This window comes from Salminus brasiliensis, chromosome 9 (genome assembly GCF_030463535.1).
Source record: "Salminus brasiliensis chromosome 9, fSalBra1.hap2, whole genome shotgun sequence".
Classification (NCBI taxonomy): Eukaryota; Metazoa; Chordata; class Actinopteri; order Characiformes; family Bryconidae; genus Salminus; species Salminus brasiliensis.
In genome coordinates this window covers 24,374,528-24,397,653 of record NC_132886.1, presented here as the reverse complement: position 1 = coordinate 24,397,653, position 23,126 = coordinate 24,374,528, and the positions used below count along the sequence as shown (strand labels likewise).

The 23,126-nt window shown below is 35.1% G+C and overlaps 3 protein-coding genes across 3 annotated transcripts; 2 read left to right on the top strand and 1 right to left on the bottom strand.

The window, feature by feature from the left end:
* Positions 1–6,334: 6,334 nt before the first annotated feature.
* On the top strand, positions 6,335–10,130 carry LOC140561651 (uncharacterized). The gene is made up of 7 exons (XM_072686882.1): positions 6,335–6,406; positions 6,517–6,589; positions 6,717–7,085; positions 7,262–7,600; positions 8,829–8,936; positions 9,057–9,088; positions 9,171–10,130. Exons 1-7 carry the CDS (start codon positions 6,365–6,367, stop codon positions 9,294–9,296), a joined length of 1,089 nt encoding a protein of 362 aa, XP_072542983.1. The 5' UTR covers positions 6,335–6,364; the 3' UTR covers positions 9,297–10,130.
* A 6,723-nt stretch (positions 10,131–16,853) lies between these two features.
* On the bottom strand, positions 16,854–18,299 carry LOC140562735 (uncharacterized). The gene is made up of 5 exons (XM_072688595.1): positions 18,059–18,299; positions 17,571–17,915; positions 17,137–17,253; positions 16,980–17,014; positions 16,854–16,889 (listed from the first exon to the last, which is right to left on the bottom strand). The coding sequence occupies exons 1-5, from the start codon at positions 18,297–18,299 to the stop codon at positions 16,854–16,856; spliced, it is 774 nt and encodes a 257-aa protein (XP_072544696.1).
* A 2,862-nt stretch (positions 18,300–21,161) lies between these two features.
* Positions 21,162–22,486, top strand: LOC140561650 (uncharacterized). The gene is made up of 4 exons (XM_072686881.1): positions 21,162–21,238; positions 21,330–21,686; positions 21,781–22,143; positions 22,235–22,486. Exons 1-4 carry the CDS (start codon positions 21,193–21,195, stop codon positions 22,429–22,431), a joined length of 963 nt encoding a protein of 320 aa, XP_072542982.1. The 5' UTR covers positions 21,162–21,192; the 3' UTR covers positions 22,432–22,486.
* The last annotated feature ends 640 nt before the right edge of the window (positions 22,487–23,126 follow it).

The window sequence follows — 23,126 nt, the reverse complement described above, 5'->3', positions numbered from 1 at the left end:
TACTGGTTCAGACATGGATCTAATCCAGGAATCATCTACACTCATGGAAACAGGAGTGATCAGTGTGAGAAAAGCTCTGAGACTGGTTCTCCTACACGGAGCTGTGTCTACAAACTACCCAAGAGAAACCTCAGCCCCTCTGATGCTGGAACTTACTACTGTGCTGTAGCTGCATGTGGAGAGATACTGTTTGGAAACGGAACAAAACTGGACTTTGTAGCTAAGATCAGATATGAAAATGAAAATAAGCTCAAATCCAAATAATCTGGGACACATTTACATTAAATCATTTAATAACTGTGTAGTTACACAGTTAATAACAATGTCCCTACTGGTAATGTACTGTGTAATGTAACATTCACTATTAAAATATATTACATCTTGAATAAATACATGTGTATCAACTTCAATGTCTGTAACGCACCACAGTAACTTACAATTAAATGTGGACATATTGTATTACATAATTTATTACATATTAAATAAAGTAAATACATCATTGATCACGTGGTTGTTAAAAATATTATTAATGTGTAACTACAGAGCTAGATTCACTTAATTTGAAGTCGGACCAAAACAGTTCTCTTCTTGTAATACAGATAACGCTTGTTAACGATTCTTTCTTCTTCTGTCGTGTAGTCATGTTATGTTTATAAACTAAAATGCAAAAAAAACAAAAAGTTAGAATATGAGAAATCAAAAAAGTTAACATTATTTCGAAATTTGGATTAAATGTTAAATGTCTGTTTTCTGTAGGGGATTGATTTTTGGACCCACTTGTTATTGTTTTAGCAGCATCAAACGTTACATTTATGGCTGTGGTTTTATTTCTGTGCCAAAAATTACACAATATTCATCGTAAAGGTAAGTTTTAGGCAGTAAACATTATATAATAACACAATAATGTTTAATTAATTTACTTCTTATTTGTTGCAGATGCTGTTGAAGGTCACACTGTTCAAGTAAACCAGGTGATTTTCAATGTTTTTCTGATTCAAAATACAGAAACTTTGGCTTCTTTTTCTACAAAGCTTGATTTTTATATGGTATTATTAAAATAAATACTATTATGAACAGAAAATACTCATGTTCATGTTAATGTTCATATTAAGCTAAATAATTTGATACAGATATTATAAATGTACATATGTATTTAATTACTTAAAATTGAATTGTATGCAATTCTAACTAAATATGCTTTAACATGCTTTTGCCATCTGTCAGACTGGGGACACTGGTGACCTGAGCTATGCAGCTCTGAGCTTTTCTCAGCCTCCCTCCTCAAAAAGAAGCAGAGCGAAGAACAGCAGTGTGTACGCACACAGTGTGTATTCAGATCTGTCAGTAGAATAAAATCAGTGGTAGTTAAATTAAAGAACTGCTGTTATGGAACCTTTCTGTAAGCAGTATTTATTTTAGAAATATTCATGTATACGTTGATACTTGTATACATTTCTGTTTTCCTGTATGTCATTTTTAATATAATAACACAATATGCTCTTCCAGCTTCATAATTTCAATATAATTTCAGTGTATTCTACATTTTTATTTTTATTTGCATGTGGACTGATTAAAGGAATATTACAATGTGCTAACCTCACAATGGCATCCAGTGTGGTCAGAAAGTTTGTACTGTTTGAATTTTTTTACTATCAAAACAGATCTGGACGTTCGAAAATTAGGTAAATACTATTATTTTAGATGAATAACACACAACAGATTCCACTGTGTCGTTATTTATGTGAAATTAAACCATGTAGAAGCCATGTGTGAAAATAGCCCAAGAATAAATAGCTCATATAGCCACCTTTAGCAGCAACTTGAAGTAATGGTTTTGCAATTAATGACTTCAGCTGAATTTTGTCCCACTCTTCTTTGCAACATTGCTGCAGTACATTGGGGTTTGTGGGCATTAATTTATGCACAGTTCCTACCACAGCATTTCAATTGTGTTGAGGTCTGGACATTGCATTACCTTGATTCTTTTCTTTTTCAGCCATTTTGTTGTAGATTTGCTTAAGTAAACCTTATAACCCTTTCCAGATTAACACTTACCTCTCTAAGATTGTTGCTGATGACTTTTCTTCTTGGCATTGTGTTAACACACACCTAAATGTGCCAGACCAGCAAACTGGTAAAACATCTGCTTTTATAGAGGTGATCACACTTGCTAATGAGCAATTAATCAAGGGCATGTGATGAGCAGCAAAAGGCCACTACTTACTCGTCTACTTTTCTACACTAAAAAGTACAAAGTAGCACATCTAGCCAACTAGTTTAAGTAACATTAGCTAAGCTAATATGCAAATGACATATGTCTTTTACAGCCATTTACTCACCATTTGCAGCAGACAACCACTGTTGCAAACAGTGTAGTTTTCTTACCCCTATTAGGGGTACACTTCAGTGTAGTCTGAGGTGAAATGTGTTTCTATCCTCTGTATTTAGATCAGCAGTTAGAGCTAAGCTATTGATGACAGGGTTGTGGGTTCAATAACCGTGCTTGGCAATTTGCTACTGTTGGGCCCTTAAGCAAGGCCCTTCACCCTCTCTGCTCCCCTGGCACCATAGCAATGGCTGCCTACTGCTCCTGGCATGTGTGCTCATTATTACTAGAGTGTATGTGTGTTCATTGCACTAATGGGTTAAAGGCGGAGGCCAAATTCCATATGTGTCCAACACACATCGTGAATATAGTTGTCCTGTCTTGTCTACACAGCTACAAACTGCAGAACTGAACAGAACTGATGTAAACTGAGAGAGATCAACTGTAAATCCCACCCACAGAGAACTCTGAGGTCTAATGAGACCACTCAAGGAAGCTCTCTGTGTCAGTCCTTCGTTAGGCTTGTCATGCTTTCTCTATGTAATTTGCATGTGTCAGGAAGCCACTGGGATGAGGTGAGGATGTATGTGTTTACATTTAGTTATAGTTTGCCTCGGGTGGCTAACTGATAATATTCATAAATACTATAAAGACTTTAATGTAATTTATACATCCTGCACAGCACAATCGTCCATAATAACATCCAGAGGATTGATTTAACATTTCATTTTAGCCCGTAGTGGGGACCTCCAGTTCCAGAAGGTACTATCCTTGAACAGTTGGTTTATTTTCCTATTCAAACACACCTCTTTCATCACTTAATTGCCAGGTTTAGTTGGTGTGTCAGGCAGGCTGTGCTGGAGTACAGCCCTCTATTGTCCAGCCATCGTTTACACCAAGATGGACTTGAATAAACACCACAGAAGTTTATTATACCTTGGAATTTGTTGCAAGCTTCTATCATTGGACCACATTGACTCAATAACCTTGGAGGCATTGAGGCCTGTGAGGACTGCTAAAAGGGGTTGCTTTCTTTCTTAGTTTTGGACTAAAACTAACAATTTACCTTCCTTACTTACATCCCTTATGTAGCAACTTTATGTAGAAATTATACCTTAAAATCAAATATCAATCAAATATTTTAAGGCTTTAAAGGCATGTTGATAGTGTACTGATATGCAATATTGCCAAAATACTGCTCTTGCACTATGTAACACAAGAACTGCAAAATGCTCCATAGTCATATATGTGTAAAATCTTGTAATATTACTCAACTGTGTCAGTCAATATGATTTAGACATTTCAGATTCCGGTCCTAGTAAGAGGAGGAGCTCCTCAAAGCATGATTTGTTTATACTGAAACGTTGTAATAATTAACTACACTTCCCACCATAATGCCGCATAATGTTGCTTTTAATCCCTTCAAGTAAAGTTTAGTCTACTCGTCTGAGTGAGATTGCTTAATGGATGTATCAACAGCTGCTGTGGAATCTCATTCCTACAAGGCACTGTTTAGCCTGTCTGGTTCTAGAGGTTAGTGTTCTGTACATTTAAGCATGTTCAGTATGTTCAGCATGTTAATGAAGACTTGGTCACAGCACAAACTTTTTATACAGAGTATCTTGAAAGAATACTTTTGTCCTTTTTCCAAAATGACTATGTTTAAGCCTCACTTTTTTTCATGGCTTTCTTGGCTGGAAGCTTGTGGTCTACTCTCTACTGCAGTTGATGTGTGCCATCTTGACCGTGGGTATTGCTAAACATACACTCATACATCCTTGAGGTCCAACATTAGGTATATATTAGCCTGGAAAACAGTTTTTATAAACAAATACAGTATTAAAATGAAATAGTGTGTAACTTTGATGGAGCTGTATAAGAATTCTCACCTCTTCTTCTTTCTCTTCATATGCCAGTTCTGTATCTCTCTCTCTTTTTTCTTTTTTTTAAACAAATGCATGTTTATAGTTGGCCATAAAAGGGAGAGAGCTCATAGTGTGATTTTGTACTCATGCCAAGTGAATTGTGCTCCCAACTGTAGGGGGAGCTAGGGAGCCAAATATATATTGTATATACTTTTTTTGAGATAAAGACACTTTTGATATCATAAAATGCATCTAATGCATTTAAAGGATATTAAAGGCAAAACTGTGACATACTTCACCAAGGGTGTGTTTATATGTGGATTAATATGAACCCTGGTGTGATCATTCTGTTAGTGGGGTTTGTTAGAGTAAGTGTGAATGCTGCCTTTTGAACTCTGATCGGTCTCAGCAAATTCTGGTGTGGTCTGCAGTTCTGGAGCACAATTCGAATCAAATGCATTAACAAACCAAATGCAGGATGTGATGTCACAACATGCCTGTATTATAGGTGTTCTTGCAGCTAGAGACTTCATGCAGATCTGTCCACGCTTATGTGCTTTAACTTCTTCCATCTGATGCTTTTGTTTAGCTGGGCTGTGTCCCAAACCACATACTACCATACTACACAGTGTTTCAACACTCATCACCATTAGAATTACATTCATTGGTGTAGCTGCCTCAGTAGAAATGTGTGAGTTGGGATGCAGTAATGTTAAATTTTATAGCTTCACCAACGTACGTTATCAATAATGTGGTTTAATACTGATATTAACGTGATTAAACACTTTTCCCCTGCTAGTTACTGCATGGATCGTGCAGTCCTCTATAACCCCCTATCATACATGCGTCATACATTTTGGTTTGATTGCAAATATGTCAGTATGAAAGCAAAGCAAACCAATGTAACAATGTATTATTTTCTTGCTTGATGTGGACCAAAGGAACCAAAATACAAATTAACACACCCTTAAATGGAGTAAAGAATTATATTTCACACGAGAACTGTGAGGACTGATTTTGTTTAATTCCATAATATTTAGTTACAGACATTTTTATTCCAAAATGCATTCCACAGTTGTTTTTCATCAATGTTCCTCATTAAAATCTTTCACGTACTTTTTACATAAGCAGTTTAATAATTCTAATAATATATTTAATTCTGCCTTTCTGCCCATACACTTAACACATAACACTTTACTTGTGTTATATGGGCTTCCACTACAATTAAGTTCTAATACCAAATATGTTAATGAAACTTTTTTTGCTGTAAGAATGCTGACTGCTGTGCTTTGTGGATACGGCACAGTGAAGGGTGTGAATTTCACACTCGTGCTTCTAGAGAAACACCACAGCTCTGAAGTATAACAGGATCATGTTATGGCGGTGCTTCTTTTAGCAGGGTCAAGTCAAGTTTATTGCCATAGGTATATTCAGAATTCAGAGTGTATTTAAATACATGTGTTATACTACAGGAACACACTTTGACACATGGTAAGATAGTTAAAATGTTTTTTTATTTATTATTATTATTTTTATTATTTTTATTATTTTATTTTATTTATTAACGTATCTAACACCAATAATATGTAGCAGCATTTAGTAGATTAGTGCTATCACTATTAGCAGCATGCTAAGGAAGGCTGTTTGCTAAATGTATCCTTGTTAGTATAAGACTGCTAAACCAACATCTAAAGCAAGCAATGCTTCTTTTGTTGCCTTTGTTCTTAAATTTGAAATTGCAAATTGAAATGTAATTCTTTGTAAAATAGAATTTTCAGATTTCCAGTGTTTTAAAATGAAATATCTGGTGTGTCAAGGTTGCATTTCAGAGTATTCATGTGCTGCCATCATGTGCACACAATGTGTGTAGTAGTACCAAAAATATTCTTCATTAAAATAAACATACCAAAACTTTTTTTTTTATTCTCTTAATTTTTACATGGTAAGTCTCTTTGTTTGAAATATGAATTGAGTTGAATAAATTAGTAAAATTCTTTCGACCACAACAAGTTTGTTACCCAGACTTGGTGATTTGCATATGGTGTTCCATATATGTGCCTGTGACATGAGTGTAGGAGGTCCAATTCATCTTCTTGCTATTGGAGCCAATCCGCTGTCAGCACAGAATCAGAAAGCTTCTCTTCTAGAAGTCTTGTAGAAGAGCAATGCATGGATGCTTCCCACGTTAGAAGAAGACTTTTGTCCTTCAGAAACTGTAAGTGAGACTGATTCCAGTGACATTGGACTGCATTCTACTGTACGTCCTAACTTAATTGTATAATGTTGTTGTATGTATATTTAATGTGTTGATTCTTTTCTCTATAGGTGACACATTACCTTCATTTAAGTTGTGCAATGATTCAATTGTATGCGGCTGTTTTACTGTCAATGACATTAGGTACTGTTTCATTTCAGTTTTCTTGGATTTTTAACAATAATAACACTTTGGTTTCCTGTAATATTACAAATCACTGTCATTTCTAATAAATTGTTTTGTGTAAATGTTCAAACTCTTATTTTTTTAGGTGCCACAACAAATGAGGACATTGATGAGAGAAGACAACTTGTCTTCCTAGAAAGGCTAAAATTCGGTCATGTTGGGGAAAATATTAGTCTGATTTGTTCTTTTACATCCATTGATGCATCAGCAGCTGTATGGTTCAAACAGATTCCAGGAGAAAAACCTTTGGTTGTTGTTTCTGTTTTTCGTTCTGCATCAGTTAAATATCATAACGGTTTTAATAGGAACGGACGCTTTATTGCATTAAAAGAAAAAAACAGTTTTACTCTGAATATCTCACAAGCAAAACCATCTGATTCAGCAACATACTACTGTGCAGCTGTGGATTATTCAAACATTGGATTAGGAACCTGCACAGTTTTAGTCCTCGAAGGTATACCCTAGGCTGTTACATCAGTACATTCTGGTTCATTGTTACTATAGGTTTTTCAATGGCATAAATATTTAAAAAATTTAGGTTCCAAATTTCAAACTGATAAAGCTTCTAAAATTATAAATTCTTCTTCGAAACTCACAATATATCACTCTCACTTGTATGTACACTTGCAGATCACCATGGTGTTGTCCAACAACCAGTATTGGATCCTGTTGAACTAGGAGGCAATACAACATTGCAGTGCTCAATACTCACAGAAAGATGTTCAGGAGATCACAGTGTGTACTGGTTCAGACATGGATCAGGAGAATCTCATCCAGGAATCATCTACACTCATGGAAACAGGAGTGATGAGTGTAAGAAAAGCTCTGAGACTGGTTCTTCTACACAGAGCTGTGTCTACAATCTCCCCAAGAGAAACCTCAGCCTCTCTGATGCTGGAACTTATTACTGTGCTGTAGCTGCATGTGGAGAGATACTGTTTGGGAATGGAACTAAATTAGACTTTGTAGGTAAGATCAAATATTTGAAATCCCTTCAAATAGTATCAAGCTAGCGGTACCATACATGATTTTTAGTCTTCAGACTTCAATCTACATCCCAAGTTACTGGAGGCCATCTGATATTTCCACACATGTTAAATGTTTATCATAGAAAATGTGCATGAAATGTTTACATTGCTTGTAGATTAAGATAAACAGCAATGGAATTTCTGTACACACAGAAATGCACTCAAGCCAGTATGCTACATGTACATAACTGTGGTTTACTGTGGTGTCATACAGCATCCTGTGGTGAATTTTAAGAAAGCAGTTACACTACCATCAGATTTACTGTAGCAAATACTTTTCCTTTTGATTTTCAGTTTTCTCTTATTTCAATGATAAAACATGTCTGGCTTAGCTGAGTGCATTAATATCATTAATATCAGGATAAATTAAACCTAAAGTGGTAAAATAAATAACTTTTTAATTTTAATCCCTACAATCTTGTTAGCATACCAAGCATAAGTTGTTCTGACATAAAAATGGTTGGTGTAATGTAGTAGGTACCAACACTGACCTACCGTGGCAAACTAGGGTTTGATTCCCTGAAAATGCAAGCACACCATGCTTAACCAAGATTTCTTTACCCTATCTGTATAATATAATTAACTTTTAATTAAGCCCTGTTCTTTGTGCGATTAGTTATTAATACCTCTATTATAATGTTAAATTGCCATTCGCACTAAAGTGTATTGGTACCAAGCTACCTAGTGGTTTACATTTACTCTCTTTTATGTTGGATTCAATTATATTTGTCTCTTAAAAACTGAATGCTTAAAAGATATGCATGTAACATGTTTTCATTTTGTTTTTTACACTTTGTATATCAGTTTTTGTTTGTTTGTGGGTTTGTGTGTGTGTGCAACTTTACAGAGAACATTACTAGAGGTCTTTAACCTTGTTTTTAAATTATTCACCATATTGCATTAAATAGCAAATCATAGGCTTTAGGTTCACTTTAAAAAAAAAGTGCAACAAATAAATAAGGTAATAAAAATTCTGTAAGTATGTTGTGTCAATGATTAAGTTTTGTGCTCAATTCATAACAAAGTATATACAACATAACATGTTGTCACTGTAAATAAATATTATAGTTATGTGTGCTGTCAATATTTACAGCAAAACAGAATGTATATTTAATATACCGCTTTATTCCTCAGCATTTTAAGCAGATGTGCTTTCATCTTTATTATAGAGAACAGCATTTTGGATCCAACCATCATTGTTTTAGCAGCATCAAACATCATATCTGTGGTTATGGTTTTATTTTTGTGCAGAAAATTACACAACCATCAACACAGAGGTAAGGTTTACAGATAGTTTTTGCAGATAGGTTTCAGATAGGTTTTGCTAATGTTGGAATGTTACAATGTTATCTATCTATCTATCTATCTATCTATCTATCTATTGTTTGTTTAAGAAGCTGTTGAAAGCAATGCCGTCTATGTGAACCAGGTAATTATTATTTGACTTTTTCCTATATATATTACACTCATTTAACATTTAAGATTACATGTTTGATTCTGGCATCTGATAGGCTGAGGACCCTGGTGACCTGAACTACGCAGCTCTCAGCATTACTCAGGCTTCCTTCTCAAGAAGAAGCCGAACAAAGAACAGCAATGACCAGCCTGTGTACGCACAGGTGAAGAACAATCAATAGAACAACATCAGTTTTAAAATCAATCTCAACAAATCGTCATGGTACCTACTAGTATTCATTATAGAATGATTAATGTATAAGTTTATAATTAGTATAAATCCCAGTATCTCTCTATATATCTTTATATATTGCTTTTTACACATAAATGTTTTCATGTATTTTAATTCTCATTTACTTTTCTTGAATTATTGTCATTATTTCTGTAGAACTTTATCTATAGAACTTCATTCATGCCATTATATATAAACACTGGGGTGACAACAACATAGGGCAGACATGATGCAGTGCTACAGGTTACATACAAAATTTTCTTTTTACTTTCTGTAACTGACGTTTTTTAGCTAAGATGGGATGGCTCTGAAATGGTTCAGAGGAATTGTGGTGGTGTACAATAAAGGAAAGTACTGCTGTGGTCAATCATCTACCAGTAAATAAGCACTTACTCAAAGCTTGAGAGACAGAGAGACCAGTATCTACAACAGTAATAATTCCTCATGATAACTTATCCAACAGATGCGGATATGCTTGTCTAACTGTCTGGATATAGAAACGCTTTCTGTTTACAGCAAGATGTTAAATGTGGTTAAGATGCGCCTCTGATCACCTCTGAATGTGGTCTGAGCTGATGGTAATCTGATCACAAAGCAGCTTGAGTGGGAACGCCATTCTTTTCAAGTGGTTCAATTAAATCAGAACATGCAACATGTAAACATCCCCAAAGTTAATATATTGCCTATGGTGCTGTGCAGAGGTCAGATACCACCCAAAATGTATTTTTATTCAAAATGGCCAATAAGCAAATTGTATATTATATATACAATAATCGATTTGCATAATAAATCGAGATGTGGACTGAAGTGGCCTCTGTACTCTGTGTGAAACTTTTGGGGAGCCGGTCAGGTCACAATACTTTGGAGGAAGATTTTAAAATCAATGATTTGTAATTTCCATGGGAACATTTTGTGACACATCATCAAATTTCCAGCTTTGTTAGATCATGTTTGTAGCATATAAATATAATTATAACAAAGGTACTGACAGCTCAGGTTATTAACAGAAAAAAGATAGATATATATAATGATAGATATAGTTACATGTTGACATTGGCCCAATAAGTTAAAATGTTAATTGAGCTTAATTTACCGTCGCCTACTGGAACATCTACCTTTCTCTGAGACTAGTTACATACAGCACTGCCCTGGATATCAAAATATCACGAGGATCATTCATATTGACCTAATCTTATCCCTGACTTTAAATTGTTTTTGACTGAATAGTTTAGATGCTGTATGCCTTCAGGCATGAGCAGTTATGTTAAACTGAGCTGACAGTATAATAATGCAATACCCAACATTTTTAAATCTAATATGTGGGTTCAAGAGGTTGAAGCAAATACCATAGCATTGCTAAGTTTAAGTTTTTTTTTATTGAGATGTACAAATATGATTGAGGCTGTAATTTAAAGTAAACTGGTTTACTGGCCCCAAACATCCAAAAGTTTTAAGAAAAAAACAAAAACATGGATTTTCTTCACTTTGCTTCAAGAATTGCTAGTACAACTTAAATTATTATTAATTATTAAATAATATAATAATAATAATTGTTGTTATAATTATAACAAATAATTCTTTTTATTTTATATATTACAGAACTAACAAACAAGGAAGCTACAGTGTAATGTACAGTGTTTACTGTAAATAAAACAAATAAACAAACAGAAAACAAACACATTCTCATTCTTGCTCATGTTTTTTTTACTTGTGAATACAAGGCCTGTTCTTGATTCATCTCCATCTTTCCAGTTCGTTCAGAGGTAGGGTTTCTCTGAGTGAAAATTATCGATGTATAATTCAAGGCATCTCCGTCTTCAGCCTGATCCAGGTGTAAAAGAAAGAAACACAATTTGACAAACACAAAAGTTAAAAAGTAGGTTTACAGTTTTTAATTACAAGATTTCCATCCAGAAAGTACATTTTGCTTCTTCAGTTACAGAAGCCTGGGACATCATACCATGGATTCACATCTAATACACAAACCTTGTGATTGCACAAGTATTCACCCTGTAGAACCCCTCTATTTCATGTACATTTACAATGAAGGCATTTAGCAGATGCTCTTACTCAGAGCGACAAAAGTGTTTCACTGTTTATTCCGAAAATATCCTTAGTTTCAATCGGACAAGGATAGGACAAGGGACAAACAGTTTTAGGCTCCTGTAGAGTCAAGAAAACTGGTAAGAAAGCCAAACCCAGGGAAGCGAGTAGGGGCAAGGCTAAAAGCTAACTTGGCTTCAATCGTTTCAGCTTGGTAACAGCGCATTGTGCTCCAGGGTGACAGGGAGAGGGAGAGGACAGCAACACTTGAAGAATTATTGTGTTTTTGTTGAAGTGTTAAAACTGTGCTATAACATCCTGGTTCTGCAAGCTGTCACCCCCCCACACACACACACAAGGCCACTGTAACAGGAAGATCAGCATGTTTCCTTTTGAGACAACACAACAAAGTTGTAAAGGGGCCTTTTGCCCCAAACAAAATCCCACACTTACTATTTATGCATCAAAAAATGTAAAGCACTCAATAAATGCATTCCATAGCACCTTAAATACATGTTAAGGATAGATGTTACATAGTGCTGCTACCTAGCTAGTTAGTGAGCAACACTGAGGAAAAAGACACCCTAGTAAAACCTTTAGGGTTAAAGGAGAGATGTTTTTTCTGCTACATATTTCCAAAGTTCCAAAGCTGAAGTTTGCTTCTTATTCAAGAACATTTGTTGAAATCTTTTCATTCCACCTTAAATTATGGTGCAGTGTCATTTAACTGTGTTGTCAAATTACCATCAATCATTGCCATGTTTTTGGAAACAGAACAGCAGAGAGAGAGTAGGGAGGAAGGGGTGTTATTTTTGTGGCAGATTAAATTGTTTGAGTATACACTATGTTACTATGTAGTGTCTAGATTGCTGTACTGTTCACACTACGCAACTTGTCATTATTGTTTAAACACCATATGACTGATCAGGGTCACACAAGAGTCTGTGTGGTGTACAAAAACACATGTAAGGTCACAGTTGTTGTTTTTTTTCAAACATGGTTGCAGGTTGTTTATGCACTGTTTTGGAGTAAAAACTCAAACCACCCAGCAGAATTCAAGCTAGCATTGAATCTAGCCACAGTGGCTCTGCTTAGAGAAGACCATGCACCAAAAATCCAAATGACAAAAATGATCTATATATCCACAGTCTGCATCGTCTGGACACTTGCCTGAGCTATATAAAGAAGAGATATTTTACTGAAAAAAATATCATGCAAGACTGGCAAACAGAATAGGTTTGCAGACGTTAGAAGTTAGATGGAGCCAAATACACAGCATTGTATGTTGTATATAAATGCAATTTATATTGCACATTTTATAAGAAGAGTAGCCACAAACCTGAGTTTCCAGATGTGCCATACTGACAGTGACATAACCCAGAAAATGTATGTTATTTTTTTTAAATAACATGAAAACACAAGTATACATGAAAACTTCAGTACTGTCCAAATTGTCCAAACTCTACAGTACATAATAATGTCAGTAGTTATTAAATGTATAATATATTAATATGTGCTTTATAACTACTGTTTTTTGTGTATAAAATGAACATGTACTTAGAAAAATAAATGTAATTTTAAATAATATTATAGAAAGCATGGTAAATATGGACTCACATCAACACACACGTCTATACAAAAAAAATTAAACTGCTTTTACCTGATTCAATTGAGTGGCATCAATGGCACCTATAAAAATACAATTTATATTTCTGTTAAAACAAACCAGTAATGTCATCAGTAATGTTTTTGTTCTTGTTACAAAACACAGTGTTACTTTAGACTTACATTTTTGTTTTTTCTGGCATAAGAGTCCTCCCAGAATTACAGTCACACACACAGTTATTACATTTGAAGTTGTCAACGCAAGAACAATTGGACTCCAAAATGTACAACTGTCTGTTTAAATTCAGAAGAAAAAAGAATTGCCTTGATTGAAATGAATAAGTAAATAAGTAAAACATATTTACATTTGTAAAACACAAGAATTTCCCCACTGCGGGACTAATAAAGGATTATCTTAAGAGCCTAGATTAGAAACATGGTGCACCCAAAGAATCAAAATACATGATACATGATACATAATACATACATAAATGCTCTAAATTCACTGCTCTATATAAATCTGTCATTTTACCTTTTGGATCTAGTTTGTTTCCATCCCCAAACAGTATCTCTCCACATGCAGCTACAGCACAGTGGTAAGTTCCAGCATCAGAGGGGCTGAGGTTTCTCTTGGGGAGTTTGTAGACACAGCTCTGTGTAGGAGAACCAGTCTCAGAGCTTTTCTTACACTGATCATTCCTGTTTCCATGAGTGTAGATGATTCCTGGATGAGATTCTCCTGATCCATGTCTGAACCAGTACACACTGTGATCTCCTGAACAAGCCTCAGTATTGACTGTACACTCCAAGGTCACAGAATCTCCTGAGTAGACCGGCTCTATCACAGACACAGGCTGCTGGAGAACTTAAAAAAAAAATCAAATAGCAGCAAGCTTATATCTACTACACTTAATACTACTCATCATTAATGCAGAATTAAATGTTCCTCCTACCTTTGACAAAAAGAAAGGTGCCTTCCCCAAAGGTGATATCATAAAGAAATGTGATAGCACAGTAGTATGTTGCAGTATCTGATGGTTCAATATTGGAAATGGTCAAATTAAAAGTGAGAGCTGCTATCTGTGTTTCAAAGCGCCCACTCATATCAAAGCCATTATGAAATACTGCAGGTTGGAGCTGATATGACGTAGCGATTACAAGAGGTTTTTCTCCATGCTTTTGTTTCATCCACATAATTATGCTTTTTTTATCATCTAAAGTTATGCAGGGTAGATTAACACTGCTTCCAACTTCAGCGACCTTCAGAAGATCCTGGAAAACTACATTACCAGATTTAGCGGGACCTGACAAACAACAAAATAATCAGTGTACACATATTGTTCTCATTAATAAAGCATAAACGCAATCATGCAGAATAAATAACTGCAAATATATTTATACTTACACATTTGGGGGAGAAGAATTATCATGAAAATGAATCTACTCATTTTCAAAGCATGAAAAAAAGAACTCTAAAAGAACTGGGATGTGCAACTCTGGTTACAGTAACTGTCTTAGTGAGGCAGAGACTGGTGGGAGACACTCTACAGGGGCTGGTTGGGTGGCTGACACTATTTCAAAATAGGTCAAAATTGTCAAAGAGAGGATGTAGATGTACACCAGGGGGTGATATGTTATTACGAGTTTAGAGAGCATTTCTATTCTAAAACAGATATTCTCACAGTTAAGCATGGACCCTCTGTCCTGTTTGTGATTTAAAGCATTAAGGAAATTTGAGGTATTCTTTTTTCTCAGTGCAACAATTTTGCAGTTTGTTATTCATTTAAAGATATGCAACATCTGGGACAGGCAGACATTCTGTAGTTAAGCTGTAAATAACAATATCTGTAATAATAAACCTGTAATAAAATACATTGAAAGAGGATGCAGATATGTTTTCTACCCACCTACACAGCTAGGAAATTGACCTGTCACTGCTCCACATTATTTTGAAGTTAGTGTGGGTAGTGAGTGCAATTATTATTTTTTTTTAATTACACTCACGATAAAGTGTTGCAATAATTATTATTTTTTTATTATCATAATTTTGTAGGCATGTATGAAAGGTAACTCGTTTAGGATAAATGGGATGTGTTTATTTATGAAATTCATGTTTTGGGAAATAAAAATACAGAATAAGTAGACAATTCACTGGTTAACATCATAACCTACACTTTTAGCTGCTATAGTGTAGCTAAAGTCACTTTGGCAGAGCCTTAGATATAGGTGGTATGGGCAGCAGCTAAAGACATCAGAGAATTTGGCATTCAATTTTGACTAAAACTGTGAGTTGAATTCTGAAAATGCAGTCAGTGTTGAGCCTGAGCACGTTTCTTATATCACTGCTATACTGACTGCTGCCTCCCACTCCCCAATTGCTCTATTTTACACCCATTTTAAATTCATTGTATTTTGTTAATTGCACTTGCCAGTAGCAGGTTGGCAGTATTGTACATTGTACTTGCCAGTGGTTACTTGCCAACTATTAGACATAGACCACAAATGTCAGACATTAGTAAAAAGAAGAAAATACCATTTTTACATTTACATTTTTACACTTTTACATTTACATTTTCTGCTAACCCTCCTATATGATTCTAGTATGTTTGCACTAGACTAAAGGTCATACATCTCTCTGAACAGTCAGCATGTTTGTATATAAAATACAATACAAAAAAAATCATTTCATTACAATAAACCCAATGTTACATAAATCTAGCTATTGTAAATGCAAAATGTTTTGTAGGAATGTGTTATAAAAAAAACACTGTTGTACAGTTTTCCTCATGAACAATTTACCCTCAATAACACTGTCCTGCTCAGTTCTGTATTTCTTGTCCTGTTGACGTACAAGTCTACATGAGTTAGACCATGAGTGATTTGATAAACCAGAAGCCTATTCCGAAAATGTTCTATTGACAGATAAATGTCAGGGTATCTGTCTATGAACTAAAGTTGAGCTATGTATTTTAGAATTAGAATCAGAAATATTTATTGAACCCAGGAAGGAAATTGCATTTGTTACAGTAGCAATCATTCATGTAAGAATAAACACTCTGTAAAATTTAAAACAAAAAAGAGAAATAATTGAAATATGTACATGTTTAGAAATTATATGTATATAGTAAAGTGGCAAAGTGACAGTAACTGTGACAACAAAAAATGGAAGATAGTGTATAAATCAGTTTAAATTATTGTACCTCTGAGTTATTGCACACATATTAAAATGGAATACATTACGTAAATAGCTAAATATGTTTTTTTGTATATGTAACAATTACAATTATATTGCAATCAAATGTTACTGAATACATTGTACTTCACAAATTCAGTGTTCAACCATCACTACTTTGTATTCTAAACTCTCATCACCAATTGAAAGGGCTCTCATACCATCAAAAAAAAAAGAAAAAAGAAAACACACGGCTGTAGAATTCTGAGGAACTTTTATTTCTTCTTGCCAGTTTTGAAAAAAATAAATCACAATACCACCAAATAACCAGAACATGTGTACATGTAATTATCAAGTAAATCTACAATTCCACAATATTTGTTTTTATTATTTATTTTCATTTACTCAGAACTTTCTGCTTTCTTGACTTCTTTTCCTTTTAAGCCTTCAAGTTACTTTGTAGTTTTTGCAACTTTAATGTTAATCACAATTTTCACAGTTTACTTAATGCACATCAAAACATACAATGTTCAAAGTTCATCTTTGTTGATATATCACCTGGGAGTACACTTTAGTGTCTAAAAGCTTCTGCTGTCTTCTAGTACCTCTGGCAGAAAGTGGTTTATTGGCAAAACTCAATGCTGCAAGGTTCAAAGCTTCATCACATGCAATCTACAAAAGGAGGGTTTAATAGGATTTAATAGGATTTCCTGCAAGTAAACTCTGAAAAATGACACAGTATCAAAACAAAATTAGTATTTTCTAATTAAGTAAAATTATTAAACAGTATGATAAAGTCAACTTCTGACTTACATGAGCATCCAACGACATCTCATAGTTTGGGGATCCTTTAGGAAAACAAAGAATGGGCAAATAAATGAGCTCTGAATGTGAACTAACGAAGAAAAAACAACAAACACGTAGGAAAATAGGAAAATAGGAAAATTGAAGTAACACAAAAATTGCTCACCTTCTGAATGTTTTTTACACTGCACACCAACAAATAAGACGATTGCCAAGAACAAAATTATGTTTGAGAAGATCAGTACATGAATAAAAAAACTGTCAGCCACTTGGAGATTTTCACCTGTAACAATATATAGTATCATATAAAAATGGTTAGGTCACCCATCATATTTCAGTTACATCAATTCAGGGTTCATTTGGCCTCATTTACCAACTATTCATAAGAATATGAAAATGCACTAATTAGATTACAAAGATTCTGACATTCAGCAATGTTTACTTGTTTGGGATTAGTACAATTTATTAGCACAAAGGAATCCATAAGAGCAGAGCTGTGAACAATTCTGCAGTTTTAGAAAATGATTAGAAAGATAAACAGGGTAAATGAGGCCTATTTATTTTATATTTGCTTAAAACTAAAAGTGAATAGCAAGAGACCTGTGATGTCCAGTTTAGTTCCACTTCCGAACAGTATCACTCCACATGCAGCTACAGCACAGTAGTAAGTTCCAGCATCAGCGAGGCCTAAGTTCGTCTTGGGGAGTTTGTAGATACAGCTCTGTGTAGACGAACCAGTCTCATAGCTTTTTTCACACTGATCACTCCTGTTTTTATAGACGATTCCTGCAGTAGATTCTCTTGATCCATGTCTGAGCCAGAACAGACTGTGGTCTTCTGAACAGCCCTCAGTATTGACTGTACACTCCAGGGTCACAGAATCTCCTGACTGAACGTACTCTATCGGAGGCTGCTGGAGAACCTCATGCGTTGTCAGTGATGTACCTCAAGAAAAAATAAATAAATAAAATAATATATATATATATATATATATATATATATATATATATATATATATATATATTCACATTCCTCAACATAGAAATAGAAAAGTTTATTACTTTAATTTAATTTAATGCTTTTTATACCTTTGACAATAAGAAAGGTGCCTTCCCCAAAGGTGATATCATAAAGAAATGTGGTAGCACAGTAGTATGTTGCAGTATCTGATGGTTCAATATTGGAGATGGTCAAATTAAAAGTGAGAGCTGCTATCTGTGTCTCAAAGCGGCCACTCATATCAAAGCCATTATGAAATACTGCAGGTTGGTCGTGATATGATGTAGCGATTACAAGAGGTTTCTCTCCATGCTTTTGTTTTATCCACATAATTATGCTTTTTTTATCATCTAAAGTTACGCAGGGTAGATTAACTCTGCTTCCAACTTCAGTGACCTTCCAAAGATCCTGTTGAACTATGTTACCAGAAGTAATGGCACCTGAAAAAAACAACCACATCTTAATTATTCTACAGGTTTTTGGTCCACATTGGTCAAGTTTATATATGTACTATGCATATTTACTTACACATGTGAGAGATTACAAAAAGAACCAAGATATAGCTGTTCATTTTCAAATGATGAAGCTGAAGAGGAGGACCTATTTAGAAAAGAATCAAACAATGTTGCTCATACTATAAGACAGAATTTAAAGATTTCTGGTTACCAGCAAAAGTGAGCAACGTGCTACCTCTCTAGGTGTAGCCTGCTATCCTTTTACATTTTATTTTGTAGTAAAATGTTATTATTACTCACTCAGATGTGTTTTCCTAAGGAGGTCTTGTAGTACAGGACTAGTACAATTCAGACAAAACAAGCATGCACACAAGGACTGGTGCAGCAGCCCTTTATATACATGTACCCTGGGAGGGTTAACGCTGTATTACGCAACTCTCGCTAGAGACTAAGGGCTTCCCACTAATAGGGACTATTTATGGCATTTTCTACTAATTAAATAAATAATAAAATAGTAACTAATAATTAAATAATTACACTGTTTAAAAGTTTAGAATCACTTAACATAATCATTCAATTATTCATTAAATCATTTTTACAATACACAGTCATTCATTTACCACTTATCATATTAATATCCATCATTGTTTTGTTAACAATAATTCCATATGCAAAACAATAAGCACCAAAACTAAGTTTAGCCTCCAATCACTTCAGATTAATTCTGGAATTTTATTATAATTTCATTCTTTATTCAGTTGTTTCAGAAGCATCACACAATACAACTCTGCTTTTCACTCTGGATTCTATGCTTTTCTTTCTTACACCCCCACACCTCTTTCAAATTGTAATGGGGTCATGTTGTATTCACCAGTCAAACACAGCCATTTTCATGCAGGTCAGCTAGCAATCTGGGGTAATCTCATGTTGGCACAAATAGTGGCAAGTCTTGCGAAAGGTGAAGCAGGTCTTACCACTGGCCTCATACTTAAAGATGTTTTTTTCTTAGTAGTTAAAACAGTCACATCTCTCATTGTTTTTTAGGGCATCAGGAAGAGTTTAGCCCAACACATTAAATATAGCATAGTAATAAATGCAGAATGCTGACACTGTGATGCGAAGAGAGATTGAGCAGCAATCAGAGTTGTTGAGTGCAGGGACACATCGTGAATCTAACTGTTCCTTTTCATGATGAATCAACTGAATAGTTTTTGTTTAAGGGGCAGTTTGAAATGTTTTTATTGTGTTTTCATGTTTAATAAAAAAATGGATGTATTGAAAAGTTACATTGCCTTAGTGTGACTAAGGCTACAATATAATAATAATTAATAATAATTGTAGGCTACAGTGGGGAAAAAAGTATTAAGTCAGTCACCAATTGTGCAAGTTCTCCCACTTAAAAAGATGAGACAGGCCTGTAATTGACATCATAGGTAGACCTCAACTATGAGAGACAAAATAAGAAAAAAAAAAAAAAACAGAAAATCACATTGTCTGATTTTTAAAGAATTTATTTGCAAATAATGGTGGAAAATAAGTATTTGGTCAGTTACTAAAGTTCATTTCAATACTTTGTTATATATCCTTTGTTGGCAATGACAGAGGTCAAACGTTTTCTCTAAGTCTTCACAAGGTTGGCACACACCGTTGCTGGTATGTTGGCCCATTCCTCCATGCAGATCTCCTCTAGAGCAGTGATGTTTTGGGGCTGTCGGTGGGCAACACAGACTTTCAACTCCCTCCAAAGGTTTTCTATGGGGTTGAGATCTGGAGACTGGCTAGGCCACTGCAGGACCTTGAAATGCTTCTTACGAAGCCACTCCTTTGTTGCCCTGGCAGTGTGCTTGAATAATATATGAATAAATGATAAGTAATTTACCATTGAATTTAATTTAATTTAAAAAAAATCTTCTATTTATTTTCTTATTATGAAAAAAATGTCTCAGTGACTCAACTTGACTGCCAAAAGTCTTGTTTTTGACTCTTTGTCTGTATGTGGTGTAACTGACAGAGTGCAACAGGAATCATACACCAAAAGTTCAGTACTGTATGTGGTATAAAGGGTCAGCTAAAAGCTCATTTAAAACTGAAATCCCACAGAGGTTGCCATAAACCATTCGATCAGAGCAAACAGACTTGAAGTGCCAGTGGTTTTGTTTTTCGTGTTGAGGTGTGAAAAAACAGCAGTGTTGAGTGTGAGTGAATAAGACACAAAAGAATATGAGTAGCTTAAAATTATATACACACATTCTATATTATGCTTTGATTTAGATTTAAAATGCTTTGATTTATACCATTTGAAAAGAAAATCAATATGCATTTGGTTTAAATACTCTGCATATAGAGCAAGAAAACCATAACTGCGTAATGAAGGTGGTTTTTACTGTGCACAAACCCATTTCACACATTCATCATCACTTGCCCTGCATCCTTGAAGTACATTCAGCACATGTGCGAAAGTTAGGTGGAACTGAAGAAGGTCAGGTTATTGCACATCAGTAGAGACGAAACCACAGGTATCACACTTTTGCGTGTAAACAGTCCAGTTTTCAAGGAAACTGTCCTCATTCAGCATAAGTCAGTGATACACATTTGCATGGTCAGCTGTTTCTGAGTTGTTGAAGTGTTCAGTAGCTCACACAGATCAGGTTTTGCTCTTTGAGCACACCATAACTTCTTTTCAGTCCTTCGCGTTTGTATGTGCGAATGAGTCTTGTGCTTCCCAGAGCCTTCAGAGCTTTATCTTGTGTCTGAAAATAAAACCGAAGATGAAAATGCTGACCGTTGGATTTACTTTGCTACTTTATCCAATTTGTAAGTTCTAATGTGAATTTGCCTATCTTTCAATACTTATACTGGACAAGTTACATGGTTAACCAGTTGTGTGTTTGTTTTGGTTCCTCAGATCTTGTCAGAACACAAAAAGGCTTAGAACGAGACGGTGCTCTGACATTTGTTCAGGAAGGACACAATGTTACAATTACTTGTCATTACCAGAGTGACATGGCCATGCACTTCTCCTGGTACAAGCACAAACTCGGCCAGAAGCCCCAACTCATCTCTACGATCTACAAATATGATGTGAACCCCACTTTTTATAATGAATTCAAGAATGATGCTCGGTTTGAAATGGTAAATGGGAAAGGTCTAACCCATCTGATTATTAAAAAGTTACTATTCTCAGATTCTGCCACATACTACTGTGGAAGTGCTCATTCCAACATCGTGGAGTTTGGGGAAGGAACAGAGCTGATAGTAAGAGGTGAAGAGCTGAGATGTTTTTTTTTTTTATTTCTAATTTCTGATAAAAAAAAAAGAAAGCTTAAATACATCATGTGATTGTAATGTTCACTCAGCTTCACAGATTCACAGCATCTCTGTACTCCACCAGCCTACATTACAGCCACTTCAGCCAGGAGATTCTGTGACTTTGGAGTGTACTATCTTCATCGGACGCTGTGCGGGAGAACACAGTGTGTACTGGTTCAGGCATGTATCAGGAGATTTTCGTCCAGGAATTATCTACACTCAAGGAGACTCCAACAGGCAGTGTGCAGGGAGTTCTGCGACTGATTCTTCTACACAGAGCTGTGTCTACAAACTCCCCAAGAGGAACCTCAGCCTCTCTGATGCTGGAACTTACTACTGTGCTGTAGCTGCATGTGGAGAGATACTGTTTGGGAATGGATCTAAACTCAGTATAATGAGCAAAAAAAAAGGTGAGCTCCATTCATTAAAAAAACATAGTTTTATGTATATATTAAAGTTACTAACCAAATAATCAAGATTCTCCCTGCCTTGCTCTTTCAGGTGTGGATTGTTCTGACAACATGCACATCTTGGTTCTTCTTTCTATTATTCGAAGTGCAGTCCTCTTGTGTAGTGCTGCTGTGATTATCTTATACTGTTATACCAGTCAAAGAGTAAAGAAATCTTACCAATCATTACATTCCAGAAAGTCAACCAAAAAAATTCCTAGTCAGGCTGTAGAAAAGAATAATTGCTAATGAGTTACGCTGCCAGCAGGTGCTCTGGTTCATGTTACAGTGTTTGAACTGTTCAGATGTGCAGCCAGTGTGAGTCAATGTCAATAAAATTCACAGAAATGGAAACAGCAGCTTTGTTTTCTTCTCTTTTTTAAGCTTGGTACCCAGGAACACTGAAGTAAAAATGAAGCAGATATTGGGAATTGTGAACACATATAGTAGATTATCAGAAGATAAAGACCTATGTTGAAATTACACGTTCAAGTTGATATATGTTAACCTGAGAAATGACTGAACATGTACCAGGTATAATACACACACACCATCTCCACATCCTCAACAAGCTGTTATATACATGCTGCTGACAACATTGTGTAACTGGATTTAACTGGATTAGGTTGAATTTAGGTTTTAGGTTTTAGATTAAGACTAGGTTAAGGTCCAGAGTTAGCATTAAGTTTTAGGTTTTAGATTAATACTAGATTTAGATCCAGAGTTAGGGTTAGGTTTTGGATTTAGATTAAGGTTAGAATTAGGTCCAGCGTTCCAGAGTTAGGGTTAGGTTTTGGGTTGAGAAGGTTAGGATTAAATCCAGGGTTAGGATTATGCTTTGGGGTTAGATTAAGGTTAGGATTGGATCCAGGGTTAGGATTAGGCTTTGGGGTTAGATTAAGGTTAGGATTAGGTCTAGCATTAGGAGTTAGGTTTTGGATTTA

Excerpts from the sequence above, each read along its gene's own strand:
- LOC140561650 (XM_072686881.1), top strand. The coding sequence starts at position 21,193 with ATGAAAATGCTGACCGTTGGATTTACTTTGCTACTTTATCCAATTT. Across the intron at positions 21,687-21,780 it reads AACAGAGCTGATAGTAAGAG|CTTCACAGATTCACAGCATC; the intron begins GTGAAGAGCTGA and ends ATGTTCACTCAG. Across the intron at positions 22,144-22,234 it reads TATAATGAGCAAAAAAAAAG|GTGTGGATTGTTCTGACAAC; the intron begins GTGAGCTCCATT and ends TTGCTCTTTCAG.
- LOC140561651 (XM_072686882.1), top strand. The coding sequence starts at position 6,365 with ATGCTTCCCACGTTAGAAGAAGACTTTTGTCCTTCAGAAACT. Across the intron at positions 6,590-6,716 it reads TTTACTGTCAATGACATTAG|GTGCCACAACAAATGAGGAC; the intron begins GTACTGTTTCAT and ends TTATTTTTTTAG. Across the intron at positions 8,937-9,056 it reads ACACAACCATCAACACAGAG|CTGTTGAAAGCAATGCCGTC; the intron begins GTAAGGTTTACA and ends TTGTTTAAGAAG.
- LOC140562735 (XM_072688595.1), bottom strand. The coding sequence starts at position 18,299 with ATGTGGATAAAACAAAAGCATGGAGAGAAACCTCTTGTAATCGCTACA. Across the intron at positions 17,254-17,570 it reads AACTAAACTGGACATCACAG|GTGAAAATCTCCAAGTGGCT; the intron begins GTCTCTTGCTAT and ends ATATTGTTACAG. Across the intron at positions 17,015-17,136 it reads GTGTAAAAAACATTCAGAAG|GATCCCCAAACTATGAGATG; the intron begins GTGAGCAATTTT and ends GTTTTCCTAAAG.